This window comes from Ursus americanus, chromosome 24 (assembly GCF_024610735.1).
Source record: "Ursus americanus isolate L20-20 chromosome 24, mUrsAme1.1.p, whole genome shotgun sequence".
Classification (NCBI taxonomy): Eukaryota; Metazoa; Chordata; class Mammalia; order Carnivora; family Ursidae; genus Ursus; species Ursus americanus.
In genome coordinates this window covers 6,996,478-7,014,533 of record NC_142150.1, presented here as the reverse complement: position 1 = coordinate 7,014,533, position 18,056 = coordinate 6,996,478, and the positions used below count along the sequence as shown (strand labels likewise).

The window sequence follows — 18,056 nt, the reverse complement described above, 5'->3', positions numbered from 1 at the left end:
AGATCACGCAAACCAGCACTACGTGCAGGAGCCCCCTGTCCCATGGGGGGGGAGGGGGGTCCCACGCAACTGAATAACCGGTGTACTGGGCACTAGTATGAGGTCAGTGGACAAGAACCTCCTGCATCAGTAAACAGGTGTTGCTTTCTTGGAAATGGAGCAGAAACTGTCACATCTGCCTGCCCCATCCAGGAGCCCTGGCCCTAAAATCTTAGCACTGATAGTTTTTTGGGGTGGAGGGGGTGTTTGTTTGTTTGTTTTTTTAACCAACAGAATGACCATTCCTATCATGGTGGTCCCTGTGAGAAGTCATGCCCTTATTCTAGCAAGCTGCCATTGGGCAGAATGTTCTCAGCTCCTCTTGGGGGAATTGTCTGATCTATAATATGATGGCAGGGTTCACCTATCAACTGAGCCAAGAGTCTAATGAACATGGTAGGCGAGGAACCAAGGAGGACTCTGCAACAATGAGAATCATTTCTCAAGTAGTTCATAGACTGCTCTGGGGGTGGGCCTCTATCCCCAAGATGGGAGACCATCTCCAAAGCATATTACCTGCGCATGGAAGTAGGTGTTGTCTTTAGGAGGGGAGCCAGGATGACTCAATCATAGGACCATAACGCCACCCCCAAGCCTCTCCAGCTGTGGACAAAGTTGTATGTCCAGTGCTGAGAAACTCAGTTCCTCATTCCTGCCCTTAGGCTCTGGGATGATTCAGGAATTCCGAGAGAAGACCCCAGGAAGGCTTGTTGGGGGTGGGGGTGAGCTCAGTGCACAGGCAGATTTCCCCCTCCCCACAGAAATACTCCAGAATGCTGACGCTCTCTGCTGTCCCCTCTCCTGCGTGCTAACTCTGTCCTCTGTGCTGTGTGTGATGGGGCTGACGCTCCCTCCTGCCACACCCCCCGGTGCTGCCAGCTCACCTGGGCGCAGGAGCAAACAGGTAGGACCTGGAAGACTCAGGTCCAGATCCTGGCACCACCACTTACTGGATGTTTCACGCTGGGCAAGGACCTTCACCTCTCTGAGCCCTGGCTCCTTCATCAAGAGAGTGGGGATAACACCTACATACGAGATGATCAGCATAAATCCCTAAGCACACAGGCAGTCCTTCCTTTCTCCTTGGCTTCCTTGCAATCCCATGGGAGAAGCAGCCAGGAAAGCAGGTTTTATGGGTCCGGTTCCACCAGGAAAAATAAGGAGTCTGATGGCTTTGCGTCTCCTATCCCAAATCCTCTTGAACCCTGGCAGTCAGTATAAAGCAGTTAGGCCATCCTCGTCCCCCGCCCTCATCTCCTAGGCCGCTAGTTTCTGGCTAATTCTCAGTTCAGGGGCCTGGTTTAGAGGGCCTCTACAGGATTAAATGGTCTGCAGCTTAAGCATCAGAGCAAACTCTGATGTCCCTGGCTCTGGGCTCCTGGGTCTGAGGCTGGCTCCCACCTCTTGCAGCTTGGGACAGAGGATCTCTGCAAATAAGGCTCGCCAGCTCTCCCAGATTTTCCATAGAATCTCCCAGGATGTATCTCTGTTGCCTAAATATGAGACACCTTTCTTTCCAGATGATGGAGAAGGCATGTGCCCAGATACTAGGACATAAATACAACGTATTTTATTCATACAGTGCTTTCATGTTTATAAAGCTCTTTTACAGATGTTATTTTATTGGCTGTGATGGCAAGCCCATAAGGCAGGTATTTTCTTCTGTTTTGGAGATGAGGTGAATCAGGCCCAGAGAGGTTAAAGCACTTACCCAAGGTCACATAGCTAGTGAAGTAAGCCAGTTCTTCTGGCTGACACGGGGCATGTGTCTCCCACTCCACAGTGGGGAGCAGCAGTTCGCCTGCCCTAAACCCGAGGTCCCGTGCCCAGTGCAGAGGGGCAGAGCTGGGGGAGGAGCTTGGCACAGGGTGGGTTTCTGGCCTTGTTGTGGACTGAATGCCCTGTTTGCCGTGCTGTGCCAGCGTCAACACGACCTTGTAATCCTTGTCGTGTAAACACTGCCACATCTGCTCAGAAAGGAAAGGATAAGAAGAAAGCCAAGTATGACAGCCTGCAGGAGTTGAGAAAGAATAAGAAGGAACTAGAGTTTGAGCAAAAGCTTTACAAAGAGAAAGAGGAAATGCTGGAAAAGGAAAAGCAACTGAAGATCAACCGGCTGGCCCAGGAGGTACGCGTCCTACTCGCAGGCCGGGTGAGTCACCCCGGGCACAGTTTGGTGGTTCCCCACCAAGCTCCCAGGGAACCAGCTGGAGTTGTTTTCCCCAAGTGGAGTCCAAGGATGGAGTAGGCCCTGCCCTTCTGCTCATTCTGGAACGTGGGATCATCCCACCTGCCCAGGATCATGGAGAACTAGCCTCTGGCTTCAGTGTATGTTTGGAACGGAGACTAGACTCCTTGCTCAGGTATGGGTCTGAGGCTAGCCTCTCTGCCCAGATTGTCACACTTAGGTTAGCCCTTCACACACCAGGCTAGAGGTTTGAGTCTGTCCCCTCCATCCAAGCCCCGCCAGAGTATGAGTCCATGGCTAGGCCTGTCCAGCCTATGTGTGGCTATGAGGTCTCTCTCCTTACTTAGGGTATAACCCCAAAACTAACCCTTCTGCCTAGATTGTAGAACTGAAGTTAGCTTTCCATCCACCTATCATCAGGTCCGAGTCAGTTTGGCCCCTCTACCCAGGTTATAAGTGCAAGACCAGATTTCCCCATCGTGCCTTGGCTCTGAGAGTATGGTTCTGAGGCTAAAACCCCTTTGTGCAGATGTGGTGTCTGAGGCTGCTTCCATCAACATAGGATATATCCAGGGGCTCCCGGGTGGCTCAGTTGATTAAGCGTCTGCCTTCGGCTCAGGTCATGATCTTGGGGCCCTGGGATTGAGCCCCACATTGGGCTCCTGCTCAGTGGGGAGTCTCCTTCTTCCTCTGCCCCTCGCCACCCTTCGTGCGTGCTCGCTCACACTCTCTCTCTTACTCTTTCTCTCAAATAAATAAAATTTTAAAAAAACAAAAACATAGGACGTATCCGAGGCTAGACCTCTTCAACCTGGAAATGTATCTAAGGCTGTCCTCTTCAGGACATGAAGAAAGCAATCCTCCAGCATGAGTAATTCCTATTTCCTAGGTGAGCTGGGTGACCTGAACTCCCTAGCTATTGGAGCCGTTATTCATTCTGCTTCTCTTTAATGCTTCCATGAATCAGAATGCCAAGCTGATTAGATTACAAAACCAGAGTAATCCTGGAAAATGTGAAGTGCATTAGGTCTGGCATTAGGAACGAATAAGCTACAAAATTAAAAATAAAATCCAACTTGTACTTCTGAGGACAAGGCAGCCTGGAGAGGGGAGAAAGAGTAAAGTCAAACTTTTGGAACGTGCTTGGAGCTTAAAAAAGGACCATTCTTGGAGAATCACAAGAGCCTAAGAGTTCCCGGGGACTCTGGGAGCCGCATCCCAGCTGGTTCTGCACAAAGCACGAGCCCCTCCTCTGATCTGGCCTACAAGTGCTGTTAGCCCACCTGACTCCCCAGCACCCTCTCCCTCCTGATTTGCACCTCTCCTGGGGCCAAGGCGGAACAAGCCAGGGTTTTCGCGCGGAGAGTGGACACACCCAGCAGCACGTGCTACAGAAGTGCTGCTCGGCTACTGATTTGAGTGTGCCACCACGTGTGACTCGGTGTGCCCTCTGTCCTCTCCTTATTGCACTGTCCTTGGGTCCTAGGTGTCCGAGACAGAGCGGGAAGACCTTGAGGAATCGGAAAAGATTCAGTATTGGGTGGAAAGGCTCTGTCAGACGCGCCTTGAGCAGATTTCCTCTGCTGATAATGAGATTTCAGAGGTAACAGAGCCCTTCTTTCCACAGAGGCCCTCCTGCTGCCTTCAGAATGACCCACTCTGGGGACAGCGGGAGGCAAGATGGCCACCGGCAAGCCTCAGTGTCCAGGGCCGCCCCTACCAGCCCACTCTTCCTTTGTCTCTTGGGGAGGGGGACAGATCTGTATTTCTGGGCTTATCTCCAGAGTGACCACTAAGTCCTAGCTCATCTGAGATGGTCTCCGTTACGCGTGTTGTCCTGGAATCATTGCTAAGAGTACCTCTCTCACTATCAAGTCTGTTCCAGTTGGATGATAACCTGTATGGTCACCTTACTTATCACCCACATGTGGCATAACTTGGGACTATCCCGCATTTGGGCACTCCCTCCTAGCCACTTGGTGTGGGCTGACCTGAGCACCCAGGTGACAGAGAAGTGATACCTCCCATGATTCTAGTTTGTGGGTGGTGGGTCTCCAGCTGCAAAAGAAACAGAAAAGCATTATACTTGATGTATTGTGAAGTGGAGCCCTAGTCAGATAATTACAGAACCTCCTTGCAACCCCCCAGATGACCAGGGGGCCCCCGCCTCCCCCGCCTTCTGTGTCTCCCCTGGTCCCACCCCTGAGACGCTTCGCAGGCGGGCTGCACCTCCACACCACTGACCTGGATGACATCCCCTTGGACATGTTCTACTACCCACCCAAGGCTCCCTCCGCCTTACCCGTGATGCCCCACCCTCCACCCTCCAACCCATCCCCCAAGGCCCCTGCACCCCCTGTCCTTCCGTCATCAGGCCACGTGTGTGCCTCGTCTTCACCCTGGGTGCAACGCACTCCACCCCCCATTCCCATCCCTCCCCCACCGTCTATTCCCACCCAAGACCTGACTCCTACCCGCCCGCTACCCTTGGCACTGGAAGAGGCACTGGGCAACCACCCCTTCCGTGCTGGGGACACAGGAAATCCAGCAGAGGACTGGGAGGCAAAGAACCACAGTGGGAAGCCCACTAACTCCCCTGTTCCTGAACGGAGCTTCCCACCCACCCCAAAGGTACTGCCCCGGGTCCGCATGCTGAGCTGGGAAGCAGAAAGCGTGGGCAGGCCTGCTGCTGTTTCCCCCATCCTCCACTGCTCTCACGAGTGGGGCCTGGAAGAAACATCACTCCAACCCATTTTCGGGAAATGAGCTCCCCATCCGCGTGTTGTGGTCACCCTGCATGTGCCTGCTTTCTACTGGTTTTGAAGTGCTGTCCTGTATGGTGACCTGCCCATGATGCTTGCGGTGAGCAGCTCTGTCTCCATGTCTGTTGGTTTCTCTTTGCTCCTCTTGGCTCGTACGGGCTGGTAACATTCTATATAGTACTTGCAAGGCTGTGTTACTCAGTAGCCAGAGCTCTGTGTCACAGCCAGTCACTTTCTGATACAAGCTCAGAAAACGGTGAATATGAGAAACGAATCCCCAAGTTAATGGGAGAAGGAGGGGAGGCGAAGCAGTGGAGCGGTATTAGGCTCTGTAAATGCAGGGATAACACGGTCCGGTGCTGTTAGGACATTACAGTGCCATTTTCTATGGAGTTTGCCAATTACATTGGCTTGAAGTATAATACCCAGAACTTTCCGGCCAACTTCCAGATACAGAAAAAAATGAAGACAGAGAGTTCCTAGAAATCTTCAAATTTACTATAAAAAGAGTAGGTTTTTTTTTTTCTCTTGGATGTCAGGAGGCTGAACAGTGATCTTTCTCAAAAAGACATATTTCTTATTAATTGTTCTTCATCCAAAGACTATTTTGGAAGAGGCAATCCCCAAGGAAGATCTGGAGCTTTGATCCCGGGGGGGGACCAACCAAATATTCCTGTGCTGCAGTAGCCCCGGGGCCAGGCTTGAGTCCGAGCTAAATGAGCTCATGCCAGCCAAGGGTAGGAGCTTTGAGAGAGGGCAGTCAGTGGTACTGATCAGTCGTTCTCGTTAACCTTCCCTGCATGGATTCAGGGCCCAGCATGAAGAGCAGAGTAAGCATTTCAGAGCATTCAGGAGAGCTTGGGGGAAGGTGGAATAAAGAAAGTCCCGGGTGCCTACAAGTCTGCAGCGTCTGGGAGGGGACTCTCGGGGGACTCCTTCTAGACCTCTGATGGGTCCCGAGCCTTGCAGCTCTGACAGAGAGATGTCGTCTGTCCCAGAGCGCAGCCAGGAGCGGGTTTACAGGGAGCTGAGTTAGCCTGGCACAGAGGTCATATCCTTTGAGTGAGTCCCTCCTATCAAGGTGGGCAGCAGCTTTTCCTTGACAAGTTTGACTCAATAAGCATTGATTGAGCCTTGCCTTGTGTAGGGGAGCAGTGGAGCAGTGCTGCAGGGGACAGCGAGGAAATTGGCGCTCCCGTGCTTTCCTGGACTTCGCCATCTGAAGGCTGAGCAGACACGATTCAGCTATAAAATGGCACAGGCCAGGTGCTCTGGGGAGGATTCATTCTAACGGGAGGTTGAAGGCGCCTCTGCAGAGTAAAGGGCTGATGAGCTGGGGCTTAGAAGGATGACAATACATGGAGGCTGGGAGGAAGGGCATGGAAGGTACAGGGAACAAAGGTGGCGAGGAGGAACCGCCGGGGTTTGAACCCTGGCTCTACCGCTGGCTGGACGACTTGGGTCTGCATGACTTCACCTGTCTGAGCCTGGGGCTTCTCGTTCGTAAAATGGGAATGCTAATGGCACCTGCCTGTAGTGAGGATCACGTGAGTTAATCCATGAATTCATTCAAAAGTAATCCTTAGGAGAATGGCGGGCAGGTGCTCAATAGGCATTAACCATGATCAGTGACAGCTCAGGATACAAGAAAATGTGGGTGAAGCTGCAAACACAAGATTGGAGGTAAACTCTATAGACTTATTTTTTTTAAGATTTTTTTTTTTTTTTGACAGAGCGAGAGCACACAAGTCAGGATGAGAGGCAGAGGCAGAGGGAGAAGCAGGCTCCCCTCTGAACAGGGAACCCAACATCGGGCTCCATCCCAGGACCCTGGGATCATGACCTGAGCTGAAGGCCTCAGGTCTGGAAACACTCGTGTTGGCTTGGCTTGTATGCCTGCCACACCAGACCCGCCAGAAGGTTTTCAGGGCCGTATCTACCCCCAGGCACCGTCCTGTGTGCCCACCATAGTACTAAGTCCTTCATTCATTCAACACGTTCAGTGAGCACCTGCTAGATGCTAGCCACTATGCCTGGCACCGGAGAAGCACCACAAAATGGGCAGCCTAGTCCCTGCCCAAACCGCCTAGTGGGGACAGGAGATACATAAGCAGGAGACTACCGCACTCTCTGGGGAAACATGGGGGCACAGAGGTGCTGTGATGAATTGGGGTGGAGAGAAAAAGCTCAAAGAGGGCTTTTGGAAGGCAGTGACACCCAAGTTAAGACCTGAGCAGGTAAAGTAGTGGGAGAAAAGAGCACGTGCAGAAATCAAGGCCAGAAAGACTGGCATCTTGGGGGCTGACGTTAGGTAGTGTGAGGAAGGTGAGGAGTGAGGGATGGGGTCTCAAGGGAAGGTGAAGAAATTAATGAAGGGGCTTGCGGGTCAAGCCAAAGAGCTCAGCAGTCAGTGGGGACCCAAGAAGAATTTGGACAGGGTTGTGATCCAATTCGATTTGTGTGGCCCACAATGATGGAGTGTGTTAGAGCAATGCAGACAGGTTGTGTCAGCTCTCCTGGATGCTGCTCTTACGGGTCCCCCCCCCCACCTCGGTGCCCTCCCACCAGGGACAGCAGATGCTTTGTGTGCAGTCTGGGGAATGGAACCGTGGCCGGAAGGAATAGCCTGCAGGGAGAGAGGAGGCTAGATGGCCCCCACGGCCGCAGAGAGAGAGCCTGGAAAGTGTGTCCCCTGAGTGGCAGTGGCTGCGGGCGTCCCCCGAACTCAGCTCTGGCTCAAGTTCCTGATTTCGTAGAACCACCCAGTAGTTTCTGTGGCCTCAAAACACACCGTGGCCATGGACTTCTTGTCTCTCTGCTGAAGATCACACCCCTGGCACCTCCAACAGGGCGACTGAACCAGGGAGTTAGCCTGTGCATGGTGTGGATGTGCATGTGTGTCGTAGTTGGCCTGGGCCACTCCCGCCACGCCCTCATGTGGGCTTCTCTTACGCTAACCCTTGTAGACATTTTGCCCAAGCCCACAGCCTCCACGAGGCCCTGGCGTGTCTACTATCTCCAAACCCGTCATGGTCCACCAGGAGTCCAACTTCATCTACAGGCCAGCTGTGAAATCTGAGGTCCTGGTAAGCCCCTCGGGTCCCCTCCAGGGCATCTCCAGCGGAGCAGACGAGGGCTGTCTGTCTCCTCTGGCTTCTGCTGCCTCTGGAGGGAGTGAGGTGGGACACCACCTGACATTAAGAGCTAGCTCTTGACTTCTCGTTGACCAAAAGATGAATCCATGTGGGTCCCAAACAGGCTGGAGATCCCTCTAGAAGTAAGAATGATAACAGCTCAGGCTGCTCTCGAGCCCACCGTGTGTCAGGAGACTGAGGCTTAGAGGGGCTGAGTCGGTTACCCAAGGCAGAGCCAGATCTTACCACTTACTCCAGAGTCAGACCCGAGAGCTCAAGCCCTTACCTACATTGCCATCTTGCCAAACGCCCAGTGATTCCACTGGCCCTGGCCTTGGCCCCTAAGGCCTGGCGAGGCACGACGCGAAACACCCTCAGATGGGGTACCGTCCAGAGCGGAGCCACTCACTCTCTCCGTCTCGCCCCTCACTCCTCACTGGACTGGGAGTGTGAGGCGTGGTCCTGGGGGAGCAGTAGGGTCTGCCCATCCCCAGTCGCCTAAGGCTGTGGGAGCTGGGACTCACGTGGAACCCCATGCCCCGGGGGGTGCCAGGCACGGACTGGCCTCGCACCCATGGTGGGAAGAGAGTCAGGCCAGAATTTTTCTTCCCCTTTCAAGGAAACCCTATCCAAATGTCAGGGCAGGACAGCTCAGAGACTTATTTTGAGCTTTTGCTGTCCTGTCAGCTCCCCAAAGAGCAAAGTTCATGCCCCTGGGATCACCTGCCGGTGCATCTGAGGGACGTTCCCTGGCCCGTGACAGAGGGTGGTGTCTGCCTGACTAGAGCCGGGTAGCTGCCGTGTCTGGGGGCGCCGGGCCGGCACTGTGTCTGCCTGGAGCGGGATGTTGGCAGCCCCAGGCTGGCAGGCCCAGAGTCTGGCACCAGAGGGCAGACGAGGCCTATTGGTAACGTCCAGCATGGAACTTTTTTTTTTGTTTCTGGCAGCCGCAGGAGATGTTGAAGAGGATGGTGGTTTATCAGACAGCGTTCAGACAAGTAAAGCGATACCCGTCGTGTGTCTGTAGTCCTTTCCGCCACCCCGTCCCTCCTGCTCCGACTTCTCTTTCTGGGAGTACCAGTTGGCCCCGAGGCGGCCCCAAGGGCCCTCTGCCAGAGCCGCAGGCCAGAGCTGTGACCCTGTTGCCTGCCGCCAGGAGTGGGGAAGGGTCTCATAGCAGGAGGGCACCCTGGCTTTATTAGACCCCATGCCCCAGCTGAGAAAGCAGCAGGATCCCTGGGGGCTCTGCTCTTTTGCCACTGTTTGTCCAAAGAGGAGAGGACAGAGGGAAGCCGCGGACGGTCGCAGAGGCCAAGATGGGTCCTCGCTCCAGCCCTAGGAGAGAAGGTGTCTCCCTGCCTCTTCCCCTGTCTTGTCCCTTCGAGGCAGATCACAGCTTTGCCTGAACCTGAGCCAGTCAGGGAGGAGTGGTGGTCCAGGTCCTCCACCTGCCCGGGGTACTCCTGCATGCAAGGATATGGATGTCCTTCCTGGTCCATGAGTGGTATCAGGCAAGCAGCCCCTTACTTTCGCACCTCCTGGGGGCTTACGTTCACAGAGCCAGCCACTGGGCTGGCAGTCTCACCACCGGTGAAAGAGACCCCCAGATAAAGAAAGATCTTGCCGCCAACCCCACTGCTAACCCACTATCACACCGCAGGCTGATTTGACTACAGGCAGAGTGCCGGGGAGGTGTCAGCTTCACAGGGATACATGGGAGTTTGCAAAGGAGGCTGCTCCCAGCCCAGGACTGGGGACTGACAGGCGACAGCTAACACTGGGCCAAGCACCGTGTCTAAATACTTTATGTATATAAACTCGTTTAATCTTTTTAGCAACCCTAGGAGGTAAGTAGATGAGAAACTGAAGCAGAGAGGTTAGAAAGGTGCCCATGATGTCACAGTTCCTGTCAGGCCCTGGATTTGCATTCAAGAGGTCAGGCTCCACGGTCGGGCTCCTCCCTGCTCCACCATCCCCACTGTCTATCATGAGATAGACATTAAAGGCCTTTTGTTTAGGGCATAGACAGCCCTCCAAGGGAGAGAGGCTGGAAGGGAGGAGCCCAAGGACCCAGACTGGAAGTCAGACTCTCGCTCCACTACCCACTGGCTGGGTGACCTTAGGGGCATGAATGTCACCTTTCTGGGCCTCAGTTTCTCCATCCGTTGGATGAAGGGTTGGGCTCCCTCTTCAAGAGCTGACCAGCTGTAGTGGCTTAAGTCTACGAACTAAATTCACACAAGACACAAACCCTTGCCATCATGCCCATTCTGAGAGCGGATTCTCACAGGGAGAGAGAAGGGGAAGCCCATAGCCAGCACTGTCCAGTTTTCTAGAAGAAATAGCCAGAAGTAGTCAGGGCCCTCAGTGAAAGAGCATTGACTCCATATCCTGCCTAGTGACCTCTCCTGCCCATGGATTTGCTGCATCCCTTCCTCTGTCTGCTGCCCTGATGCCCATAGACTGACCTGGGAGTGGCCTCTGAGCGGGGCCAGCCTCCAAACTCCCAGGCTCTGTGGGGCTGAGCCTGGGTGACAAAGCCTGGATGAGGAGGGAGGGCAGACTAATGCCCAGGGAGCCACCTGCTGAGGTCTGGTTGCCATCTCGTGCCCAGAGCTTGGTTGCTGCATGCTGGGCATAGAGAAAGCAGTGGCCTCCCCCTGATGCTGACAGTGGGGACACTTGGTGTGGCCCAGGGAACTGTGTGCTGGGGATGGTTCCACTCAGTCCAGCAGGGCCTACCTGTGCCCCTGTCACAGGGCCTCTCCTCTGCTCCCACCTGTCCATGGGGACTAGGCTTTGCTGCCTAGGACTTGGCATGCCTGGCCCCTGAGTCTGTGGACACCCGGCTCCCGCTCTCTGTGGGGGATGCCTAGGAAGGCAGGATGCTCCCATCTTCCGTCTTACCACTTTGTTTCTACATCTCGGGGACATTGTTTCCACAGCCCTTGCCAAGCCAGATTCCCTGAGATAAGTCTTCTCCTTCATCCTCTCCTGGCTAAGGGTCTGGGAGGCCTCTTACATTCTAGAAAGCATTAAGGACAGTGCTAGGCACTGGGCAAGCACAGATGCCCCTGCTCCTCTGGGACTGCCCACTGCCCTGCACCCCAGTCATCTTGTGGCCGGATTCCCCAGGGAGAGCTGTCTCTTGAGTAGTGGTGTCCTTCTTTGGGGTCAGAGCACGGGGTGAAGAAAAGTGGGCCTTCACCCCCAGAACCTGAACCTGGCCTCACATAAGCACTTGGAGGAACTCAGGTAGGACCTAAAGGACCTGAGGCTTTGGGTAGATGACAGCTTCGGCAAGGCTGACACGGGCCGCTCAGACCACCTGGACATCAGCGGGCGCCCCACCAAGCCACAGACGCCCACCCCGCAGCAACAATGCAGGGTCCAGGGCTGGGCTCCTTCAAATGCTTGCATAGCTTCCTGCTTCTCCCCGGGCAGGGCTGCTCAGGCTACTGGGGCTTCCAGCCTCCTCCCTACATCCCCATCCAGGCCACATCTGGCCCCCGACTCTCTCCCTTACATCTGACCCATTCACAACTTCTTCCTCTGCCCTAAGCTTGCTTCCCGCAGTGACCCTCAGGGAACTCTACTCTGTGGCCCTAACACCCTCCCTTCGCTTGCAGGATTTCCGGAAATATGAGGAAGGCTTTGACCCCTACTCCATGGTGAGAGAGAACTCTCCTCCCCCAGGGAGTAATCCCAGGAATTGGGGGGGGGGGGACGTTACAGTGTGCTCCGTCGTGATGCATTCTGGGCCCTGGGGGTCCCAGGGATGAGGTGGGGCACATGAGGAGCCCCAGGGAACCCCATCTGCTCTTTCCTGTGAAGGCTCCTTGCAAACAGCATTCTAGTGTGACCCACAGGCCTGGCGTGTGTGTTGGGGCCCTGTGGGATTATGGGAGCAGTTACACTTGCTCAGCACTGACTATGAATCACGTGCTCTGTGGTTTGCTGGGTGCTTATAGGGCATGTCCTCGCCCCGCCCTCACAATAGTCTCGGGAAGAATGGATCTGGGATTTCTGTGGGCAGCTCCGTGTGTGTCCATGTGGCCTCCATGAGGCCTGGGACCCCCAGGTGAAGACCGATGGGTGTGGGGCAGGGAAGGATCCCTTGTCCATGTACTGTGTGAGACCCCCCAGCCTCATCCTCTGGTCAGACTCAGAGCTCCCCACTGTCTGTTCCCTCTAGTTCACCCCAGAGCAGATCATAGGGAAGGATGTCCGGCTCCTGCGCATTAAGAAGGTACGTGGGCACGTGGAGGCGAGGCGGGCCGCCACTGTTCTCTGCCCCAGCCCCCTCCCATCTTGGTGCCCTGCTCCTCCGACTCTGGAGAGGACTCCTGGGTGACTCCTCAGATCCCCACCCTTTCCTCTCTCCCTCAGGGATGTCCCCTCCTGTGGTGGGACCACACATCCTGATGGCACTGTCATTGGCCCCATGAATTCTCCAACCATCTTTGTAGCCCTGTCAAGAGGCTCCTGGTTACCCAGGTGTCCACAGTTTGGCTCTCGAAGACCTGTTTTTCTCCAAACAGGAGGGATCCTTAGATCTGGCCCTGGAAGGCGGTGTGGACTCCCCGATCGGGAAGGTGGTCGTCTCAGCTGTGTACGAGGGGGGAGCTGCTGAGCGGCATGGTGAGTGGGGACAAGCCATGCCCCAGTTTGGGGATGGTGCAGTGATTGTACAGGGTCCCAGGAAAGCACACGGCTGCCCACTCGGAGTGCACCGACTGTTGCCCAAGAATTCCCCCATCTGGATCCACCCGTCCATCTACTGAGTCCCACACATTGCCCGTGGGCATATGATGGTGCCAGGACTATGGGCATACAGCCAACCAGACCCCACCCTGCCCTCCGGGGCTCCCCATTTAGTGGAGAAAACATGCTCAGAATTGCCAGATTCGGGCCAGAACAGCGCAGTCTGCTAAGAGCTGACAAGAGGACTGGGGGTATGGAGGAAAACTGTGGGACCCTCAGGGGCCCCAACCCACCAAGGGAAAGGGGGCCCCCGGGAAGGCTCCCTACAAGCACCATACCTGAGCTGAGCCTTAAAAGATAAGTCAATATTAGCCTCATGATGGTGGGAAAGAACTTTCCAGGAAGAGGGCGCAGCACATGTAAAGGCAGGAGAGAAAGCATCCAAGCCTTCCCTGTCCTCTTAATAAGGGTCAACATCTGTCAAGAACTGACCATGTGCCGGATGTGATTCTAAGTACGTGCACCTCTCTGTGTCTAAAGTGTTCACGTGTATCATTAACTCACTTAATCCTTATGACAGCACCAAAAGTAGTGCTGTTATTCCTCTCATCTTACAGCTTAGGAAACTGAGGCACAGAAAGGTAAAATGCTTGTTCAAGGACCAGCTGCTCAGTGGTGGAAGCAGGACTGGCCCCCAAGCAGTTTGGTCATTTTGCTCTACTCTTGCCTTAAGCCCGCTCACCTGCCCGAGAGTGTCCGAGACTCACCATTACCAATTTCTTCTTCCAAAGTCAGGAACCTTTGCAGTAGCTTTGGGTCTTTCGTGAAGGAGTCAGTGGCCTCGAAGGAGGAGCCTTGGGCCCCTCACCCTTCCAGGCCTGAGCGGGAATCCCATGGTCAGGTCCTTCCTGGGCAGCGCTAGGCTGCGGTCGGGAGAATGGCAGGTGGGTGAGCACCTGAGGCAGGAGGCGGAGTGACAGGAAAGTCACCTGGTTCTGTGGGTTACAAAGGCGAGTCCAGCTCGGCCACCATGGCCTTGGTGAGCTCAGGCCTGCCTCTCACAGCCACACCTTGAGCTGTCATTTCAGCTGTGGAGGGGGCCCCACTCAGCTAGGCAGCTGCCATGGCCCAAGGCTGCCCTCCCGGCCCACACCGTCCTCTGCCTCTGTCCTCACTTCAGGGCCAATTGAGAGAAAGACAGCTGTCTGCTGTATCTGGCAGGGAAAGAGGACCGGAATAAATGGGTGACTTTTCCGGGACCCTCCTCTCCTTACAAAGCCCCAGCCCAACCACTGCCATATTGCTCCTGAGGCTCCATCTGGAATTTGTACAACAGGAAAGAGTGAAAGTCACCTCACCCCAGGCCCACTTGCCAGAGGAAACTGCTGTCTACAGGCTGGCCCCACGCTGCTTTGGACACACCAGCAGCTGGCGACATTTTCCCCAGGAGCACATGTGCCACACCATCCTCAGTATCATATGCTATATTCCTACAGCCTTCTTGCCTGCGAGACTTCTGGGTGATCTATTTCAACACAATCCAGAGAATGTGCTGTGGACACCAGAACTAAAAAAAAGTCCTTAAAAAACATTTCTTTAAAGATTGTGAAGTTGAAGATGTATGAGAAACTATTCACAATCTACCCACTTCTTGGAGAGCCATAATACATAATTAGCATATTCAAGGCTCTGACAAGTTCTGCAGTGAGTAACTGCTTAGCTTATAACTCAGCTTTTCCCAAATTTATTAAACTACAGGTCATTTTATCCAGGAAGACCTTTAACATCATTCACTTATTCAAGAAATATATTGAGTTCCTATTCTGTGCTAGGTATTACGTCAAGTGCTGTGGATATAGTGGTCAACCAAAGAGACAGCCCCTGACCTCACGGAGCTGACAGTCTGGTGGGAGGGACCATCAGTCAACAAATAGATATATAACCACAAATTGTGACAACGCTCTGCAGGAAGAGACTGGGATGCTTTGAGAGAACAATAGGAAAGACCTGCTCGGGACTGCGTGCAGGTCAGAGCAGTCCTCCCTGAAGAGGAGATGTTTCACCTCAGCCCTAGAAGCAGAGAAGACAGAGGGGGAGCAAGTGTCCCAGGTGGAACAACATGTGAAGACTCTGGGGTAGCAAAGAGCTTGGCCTGGTCGGGGGCCTGACGCAGACTGGCAGGGCTGGAGCACAGACAGGGACAGCTCACAGAACTAGCTCGTGTTTCTGATAACCTCGTGGGTAATGCAGGCCTGCCTCCCTCTGTAATAACAAAGGCTAGGGTAACAATGGTTCCTCAGTGGTGTCCACATTCTACTGAGCGGGGGTGAGGGAGTGTGGGCAGGCTGCGTAGGAAGCGCTCTTTGAGTAAATTGGTGGATTGTTTCCCCTTGTGCCTTCTGAGCCCATCAGAAGCTGGGAGTCAGGCTCCTTCTGCAGCCCTACAGTGACCTCCTGTCCCCCGCCTTTGCCAAGTCCTGGGCCAGGCACACGCCACATACGGCCCAGCTGACCAGTCCTCCTCATCTTGTAGGTGGCATTGTGAAAGGGGATGAGGTCATGGCGATCAATGGCAAGATCGTGACGGACTACACGCTGGCTGAGGCTGAGGCCACCCTGCAGAAGGCCTGGAGTCAGGGGGTAAGAGGAAACCCCCTCCCTGCCTTCCTCCCCTTCCTGCCTGCCTTAAACCCTGGCCTCTGTGGCCAGAGCTTACAGTCAGGATGCCCCATCCCAGGGTGGGTATCCAGGGGCCAGGACATTCTTGGGTGACATCCACATAACCCATCCAGCCAGTGGTCTCAATATGACATGATGGGATTCAGAAAAATAAATGTCAGTTCCCACCTTGAGTCCAAAGAGCAAGTGGCACAAATACAGACTCCAGAAGACCAGGTATGGCAGCCCATGCAAATAAAAGACTTCAGGTCTTCTCTAAGTGCACACTGATCAAGAATCAAAAATGCTTGGGGCTACTGGAAAGCATTAACAGAAGTAGAGTGCCCAAAATGGAGGAGGGTCTGGTGGTAGTCTGATCTGTACTCATCAGCCACAACACATAATCAAGTCAAGGCCACCACACATAATCTTCCAGGCTGTGCACTGTGCAATCCGAAGGGATGCCCTCCTACAGATTACGGTGTGGATGGTGCCCTCTTGTGTTGTGCAGTGCACAACCTGTGCAACTGTATGCAGGCAGCCGAGCCTGAGGTATTAAGTTCAGAGCCGAGCAAGCCGACCAGATGGGCCTGGGACCCACATGAAGGGATGTGGAGAAGAGAAGACTCACGGGTAACAAACATGATAACTGTCTTTGATTATCTGAAGGGCTGCATTAGGGTAGAGGGAGCAGGAGTGTTCTCTGTGTTTCTTGAGGGCAGAACTAGATTGGATGGAAGGAGCCCTGCGGAGAGATTTCAGTGCAATGTTAGGAGTTACTGCATGGTAGAGGGACCCAGTGATATATCACATACTTTTTATTGGATACACCCAAGCCAAGGGTGGACAATGATGGATAAGCCAAGGATGGCAATGATGCCAGTGAGGGGATTTAAGTGTTAGGGTCAGAAAGCTAAGCCTAAAGTTCCCTGATTGGATGTGCATCAGAGTGACCGCGGGATCTTGTTAAAAGTACTGTTTCCCAGGACCTACCCGAAATCTCCAGGGGCCAAGTCTATGAGTCTAGAGTTTTAAGAAATCCCCCAGGTGATTCTGAGGTTGCTGCCTGGCCCGTCCACAGATCAACATTTGGGAACTTAGTGTCCTTCGAGGGTCTGTAAATCTTGGCCTCTATGGTGTGAAGCCCCAGAGACTGAAAGCTTCCCCAGACCATGGGTCTGCACAATGAGGCCCATCCCCATCAGAAGGACCTCCAGCCCCTCCAGGGCCCACCCCCACCATGGGAAGAAGGCCCCAGCCAGCTGATCCTGAGCCATGGTGCCCAGGAATGGGAATGGAATGTCAAGGGAAGACATACCACCAATCCCTGAGCGTGCCCCAGAGTCACAGGGCTTCTTCCCACAGGACTGGATCGACCTTGTTGTTGCCGTCTGCCCCCCGAAGGAGTACGACGATGAGCTGTAAGTGTTTCAGCACCTGGCCCTCTGCTTCCTCTTTCTCCTCCTCCAGAATCTTGGCCACCTTCTCCCAGTCCACCCTCAGCCTTCATCCAGCCTGAAGGACTGGTCTGAGCACACATCTTCTAATAGTCATCGATCCTAAAAAGCTCCCAGGCTAGAGAGAGCCTAGAACTAAGTCACTGTGTCACAGTGTCAGCATCGTCAGAGCTGCCTCCAAGGCTGTCTTGTGCAGATTCTTCTTTACATATGAAAAACAGGCCCAGAGATAGTCAAGGTCCCAGACCTAGAAAACTGTGAAGTTGGGACAGACTCAGGATTTCTGATTTTCCACTCAGGACTTCATCTCCCACACCATCATCAGCTAGTTTAAAGATTTCCATGTCTTTTACTGTCTAGTGGTTCTTCCCGATACATGACCGCATTCCCTCGCGCTGTGTCCCTGAGCAGCCAGGACCACAGGATTTGGCCCCATCCCGCAGGATCTCCAGGGAGCTTGGGCCAATCTCCATCTTGCTCTACGATGCCCTGTATGTCTGTCTCTCCATGTATCTGATTCGTTCCTGTCTCTGTGTCTATATGGGTCTACCTCATTGTGTCTTTCTTCTCTCCATCTCTGTCTCTCCTTTCTCTCTCTCCCTCTCCTGCATCTTTTGCATCAATCTCTCTCTCCCATCTTCCCCTCTCTCCTTCCTGCTCTCCCCCTTCTCTCTTAACCTCTCCTTTTCTTGCTTCCTTGATACCTGGCCTGAGTCCGTGCTAGTCTTTGTTACTGTGTGTCCATTTCTCTCCTCTCTCTCTCTCTCTGTGCCTCTCTGGTGTCTAGTCTCCATCCTCTTCACCTTCCTACCACCCGCCCATGTATTCCTCAGCCCCTGCTTGCCTGTCGTGGCTGAGCTGGCTTTCCTTCCTCTGCCCAGCACGGGCTGAGTTCTGTGCACATCTCGGAGAAATCAAGGTCTTATAGCAACTAATTCTGGACCCAGGGCCTAGGCAGGACCCGGAGCAGGAGGCAAGTGCAGGGAAAGGTCTGATGGAGCTCTGCCTGGAAATAACCAAGCCCTGTTTTGTGTTTCCCGCTCTGCTCTGCGTATGTAGCTCTTCTCTTCCCTCCACTGCAGCCGAAAGCCCCCAGCCGGTCCGAAAGGTCCTT

The 18,056-nt window shown here is 54.0% G+C and overlaps 1 protein-coding gene across 2 annotated transcripts in view; it reads left to right on the top strand.

Annotated features, from left to right (window-relative positions):
* The window catches only part of USH1C (USH1 protein network component harmonin), a 45,662-nt gene that overhangs the window by 25,920 nt on the left and 1,686 nt on the right, over positions 1 to 18,056 (top strand). The window contains exons 16-25 of one of the 2 annotated variants that reach the window (XM_087855333.1): positions 2,015 to 2,167; positions 3,714 to 3,830; positions 4,376 to 4,858; positions 7,956 to 8,075; positions 9,071 to 9,121; positions 11,753 to 11,794; positions 12,319 to 12,372; positions 12,665 to 12,764; positions 15,361 to 15,467; positions 16,851 to 16,906. In XM_087855333.1, the coding sequence (XP_087711459.1) occupies positions 2,015 to 2,167; positions 3,714 to 3,830; positions 4,376 to 4,858; positions 7,956 to 8,075; positions 9,071 to 9,121; positions 11,753 to 11,794; positions 12,319 to 12,372; positions 12,665 to 12,764; positions 15,361 to 15,467; positions 16,851 to 16,906 (1,283 nt within the window). The remainder of the gene's footprint in view (positions 1 to 2,014; positions 2,168 to 3,713; positions 3,831 to 4,375; positions 4,859 to 7,955; positions 8,076 to 9,070; positions 9,122 to 11,752; positions 11,795 to 12,318; positions 12,373 to 12,664; positions 12,765 to 15,360; positions 15,468 to 16,850; positions 16,907 to 18,056) is intronic. The other variant, XM_045796607.2, reaches the window with a different exon arrangement.